Source organism: Alligator sinensis, unplaced genomic scaffold, assembly GCF_000455745.1.
Source record: "Alligator sinensis unplaced genomic scaffold, ASM45574v1 scaffold183_1, whole genome shotgun sequence".
Lineage (NCBI taxonomy): Eukaryota > Metazoa > Chordata > Crocodylia > Alligatoridae > Alligator > Alligator sinensis.
The window spans coordinates 232,081-236,499 of record NW_005842248.1 but is presented as its reverse complement, the minus strand read 5'-3'; the positions used below and the strand labels follow the sequence as shown (position 1 = coordinate 236,499).

General features: G+C 44.7%; 1 protein-coding gene across 3 annotated transcripts in view; it reads right to left on the bottom strand.

The window, feature by feature from the left end:
• TBC1D19 (TBC1 domain family member 19) overlaps positions 1 to 4,419 on the bottom strand; it is a 114,840-nt gene that overhangs the window by 47,561 nt on the left and 62,860 nt on the right. For all 3 annotated transcript variants that reach the window (XM_025208725.1, XM_025208724.1, XM_025208726.1), the window contains one exon: positions 1,484 to 1,596. In XM_025208725.1, the coding sequence (XP_025064510.1) occupies positions 1,484 to 1,596 (113 nt within the window). The remainder of the gene's footprint in view (positions 1 to 1,483; positions 1,597 to 4,419) is intronic.

The window sequence follows — 4,419 nt, the reverse complement described above, 5'->3', positions numbered from 1 at the left end:
GGGAGAGAGAGGCTGCAACTAGATTTAGACAGACTACAAAAGTGGGCAGACGAGAATAGGATGGGGTTCAACGTAGACACATGCAGGGTGCTGCACCTTGGGAGAAGGAATCCACAGCATACATACAGGCTGGGGAGTTCCCCTCTTGAAAGCAGAGGCGGAACGGGATCTTGGAGTCATTATTGACTCCAAGATGAACATGACCTGCCAATGCCAAACCACAGCCAACAAGGCCAGCCATACCTTGTCATGCATCCAAAGATGCATCTCAAGCCAGTCCAGAGAGGTAATACTTCCCCTCTATGCGACTTTGGTCAGCCCACAGTTGGAGTACTGCATCCAGTACTGGGCACCGCACTTCAAAAGGAATGTGGCCAGCTTGGAGAGGGTTCAGAGGAGGGCCACCCGCTTGGTGAGAGGGCAGCGGGACAGGCCCTACAAGGAGAGACTGAGAGACCTGAACCTGTTCAGCCTCAGCAAGAGGAGGCTGAGGGGGGACCTGGTGGCTGCCTACAAACTCATCAGGGGAGATCAACAGCAAATAGGCAGAGCCCTTTTCATCCCAGCACCACCTGGGGTGACGAGGAAAAATAGTAATAAGCTGATGGAGAATAGGTTTAGGTTAGAGATCAGAAGGCAATATTTTACAGTTAGGGTGGCCAAAATCTGGAACCAACTTCCCAGGGAAGTGGTTCTCGCCCCTATCTTGGGCAAATTCAAGAGGAGGTTGGATGATCACCTGTCTGGGGTCTTGTGAACCCAGCATTCATTCCTGCCTGTGGCAGGTGGTCAGGCTAGATGATCTGCTCAGGTCCCTCCTGACCCTAGCTACTATGAAACTATGTCCCAGACTCCTTCCTGGTTTAACTTAAACCAGAGTTCCCCAGCATCCCAGGTGCCTTGCAGCCCTGGGCTGGGGTGTCTGCTCCACAGAATAGACTGGGCCCGCCCCTCTAGTCCCTAGCCAGAGCTCCAGGGAGACTGCAGGCTCAGCAGGGTCTGCCTGGTTTCTCTCACTGCTCAAGCAAGGATTTCTCCCCCCCCCCCCCCCACTCCCGCAGCAAAGACCCCAGCCGGCATGAGAAGTGTATGTGCGAGTGTCCAATTTCACTGGAACAGGACAAAGACAGACAGGACAGCATCTGCTTATGGCTTTTGGAGCTAATCAACAGGTCAGCTAGTAATGTCCCTCCATTCCTTCCTTGGAAAAAGCTGTTTAAGAAGAGCTTGAACTACTAAGAGAAGCTTTTGTTTTGCTGATAGGCTGATAAACACTATGGTTTTATCAGTGCCCCTGCCGGTTTGCAGCCCTGTCAGGTTTGCAGACAGGGAGAAGGGAGATTGAAAATCTTAGTATCATCAAAAAATATATGCATTGCATTGCATGCCCTGGCTTTGCCTCAGAGTGCTAGGAATAATACTAGCAAATACACATGTGCAGTTTCAACAGCCATTTATATTTAAATCAAACTTTACTCCTTACCTCAGGTTGATTTGAAATATTGAGAATGAGTGCCCACAATTCGGCTCTGAGTGCTGTTGGACACCCCTGGCGAACGTACTGTTGAGCTGCAGCACTGTCTTGTTCTGTTAAAACTACAAGAGGACATGCCATGAATTTCTGACAACAATTCATATGCTTCTGTAAAACATTATTTTTTTAAATTTAACCCATGCTTTTTATACACTGAAAATGATAGAGGAAGACAACCACTCTAACCTAGGCTCTCTCTCTGCATTTAAAAGACTTGAACATTGCATTTTCCATATGTTGATCTCCATCAACTGATAATGCTAGCCTTGCTGTATAGTATGAAAATACTGTTAAACACTTTCAGATTAAATAGTTATTGGATCTGACATCTACTTTTTTTTTTTTTTTTTTTATCTTTTCTCTTCCCTACTCAAGCAAGTGAAGTAGATTCTTATTACAAGAAGGCTCATATGCAATTGGTCACCAATAATAAGCTTGGGGCAGTTTGTTATAAAAACAACAACAAAACCACTGAATTATTTTAATTGAACAGAAAATAAAATCAAGAAGACTGCAAAACAGACTGTGCTACTTAGTCAGAACTTACACAGAACTTGTCATACTGACATTAATGTGCAAAGGATTTTACCCAGAGCGTTTTGTACCGTCCACAGCCACGGCACCTCATGCACCTTAATGTCTATCTCCCTAGGCCACAGCAACCCTCTAACTTAAATCAATGGGTGACTACTTGTTCAGCATATCAGTTACTACTTTCTATCCCTAAGCCACAGTGAATAAGCTGAGTAAGGGAGACTGATTCCAGGTAACTGAAATTCCCTGCTCATCTTTTTAGAAGTCAACCAGAACTCAATTTGAGTGGAAACAGCTGGACTAGCACTGCTGCTATTTACTTGGGGTTATAGGGCGCTGGGGAAGAGATGAGACCGCAGGGTTAGGACTGAGGAGCTGCGTTCACATCCTGGGTCACCCTTTTGCAACACTTAGCTAATGGGACAGCACCTCTAAGAAGGCAGTTCTCATTGGGTATTCATAATCTATGTCACAGGCTAGGTAGTTGATATTAGCAAGCAAGGTAATGAGGGCCCCTTCCTGCTCTGCTTTCACCATAATAAAGGAAGCATTTAAGGCTGAAGTTACATGTTATACTTAAACCATACTAAAATCTGTGGAATGTTAAGCAGTGTTAAAGTTAAAAACTGATGGAAGCAGGTACGCATTAAGGGTTAATACTGTTCCTTGCCTGTGTGCACAGGTCTTCTCTGCCACTAGAGGGCTTGGCTAGGAGCCAGGGAACCTGGGCTTTATCCCTGCTCAGGGGGAAAGGGGGCTGGGAGTGGTACATCCTGGGATGCTGGAGGACTGCAAATTGCTCATTTTATTTCCATGGAGCAGACTGAAGTTACCCAAACACAAAGTAGCATGGTCCAGAGTTAACCCTTGACTTAAGTGGTGCAGCTTTAAGGTACTCAGAGGGCATTTGGCATAAGTTAACAAGCTATAAGATGAGGATCTCCTAAGCTGGTCTGTGGGACAGATCAGGCCACACCAGTGCATAGGGCCAGGCCAGCAGGCATGCAGTACTCACCCCAGACTGACCCCTTATGCTACAAGGGGCACCCACAGCACTGGACCCAACCCACATACTAGACTGGCTCCACAAGTAACATGCAGTATATTGGGTTGGTCCAAGACCCACAGGCCAGATCCAGCCCACAGGCCATGTTTAAGCCTCCTTTAAGATTATTTTTCCCTACTGACAATATGAGAATAGCTACATGCTCATCCAGCAATCCAGAAATATCTACCATGAGAAAAATGGCTAATGAAGAGCCTTTATGACAAGCCATTTTGCTAAACAACCTTTGGATAGCATCACATTCTGCAAAACTCAACCTCAAAATTAGCAACTGTATTGACAAATAACTTGCGTTGCTAGGCCGTCTCAACTTAACCAGTCTTTGACTAAATTGTAAATACATTACCAGGCCAAAATGGGCCAGGGTCCACAACAGAATTAAGATTTTGTTTTTATTATTAATCACAGACTCCATACACAGAAGAAAATTAATTGACTCCTCTAAGATCTCTGTGCAATTCATACTGATGATCCAAACAAATACTTTACTAAATTTCTACCACCAAAATCATTACAAGTTTGTTAATAGTATGCAGAACCATAACTAAACCAAAGGATAGGGACTGTCTTTGAAGTGGCTCAGAATCAAATACTCAAAGACTTCTTGGTGACTGGAAAGATGTGAAAACGAGCAACTTGTTTAAAGCATGTGCATGTGCGTGCGCATGCACATGCACACACTCCCCCCCCCCCATCAGAAGATAGAGATTAGTCAGATCAACTACACACACACACACACACACACACACACTAAATGTAGTTGAGCTACTAATCTCCATCTTCTGATTAGAAGCATATTCCTCTAATCCTTCAATTCTGCACATGCAATTCAAATTTTTCTGGCAAGCTACCATATTATGGTTTTTATATGGTACCATATCAAGGTTTCAACTTTCACAAGTCAGTTTCACAATTGCCTCTCAAAAGCAAGCAGATGAATGGCCCAGACTCCTCTTTGTATAAGTTCAAGGCTGTTTTTTGAGTTTGCATCACCTACACCCTCCTGTGAAGACCAAATGAAGGATGTGGATATAGTCCTAAATGACCTGAAGGGAGTTAAATGGTTGGCTCACAAAGTCCATTTTGGTGGGGGGCAGAAATTTACTGAGGTGAACCCTGAGAAAGGGGAAAAAGAGAGAGATGGTACGTTGGCGGGTGGGGGGGGAGGGTTGTACAATCAGCCAGGGACTGGGGACAGACAACAGAGGAAGGAAGATAAAGGAAGGATCTCATAAAAAGAGATAAGTGAAAAATGCTGCTTTTATTCTACCCAAAAAAGAGAGTC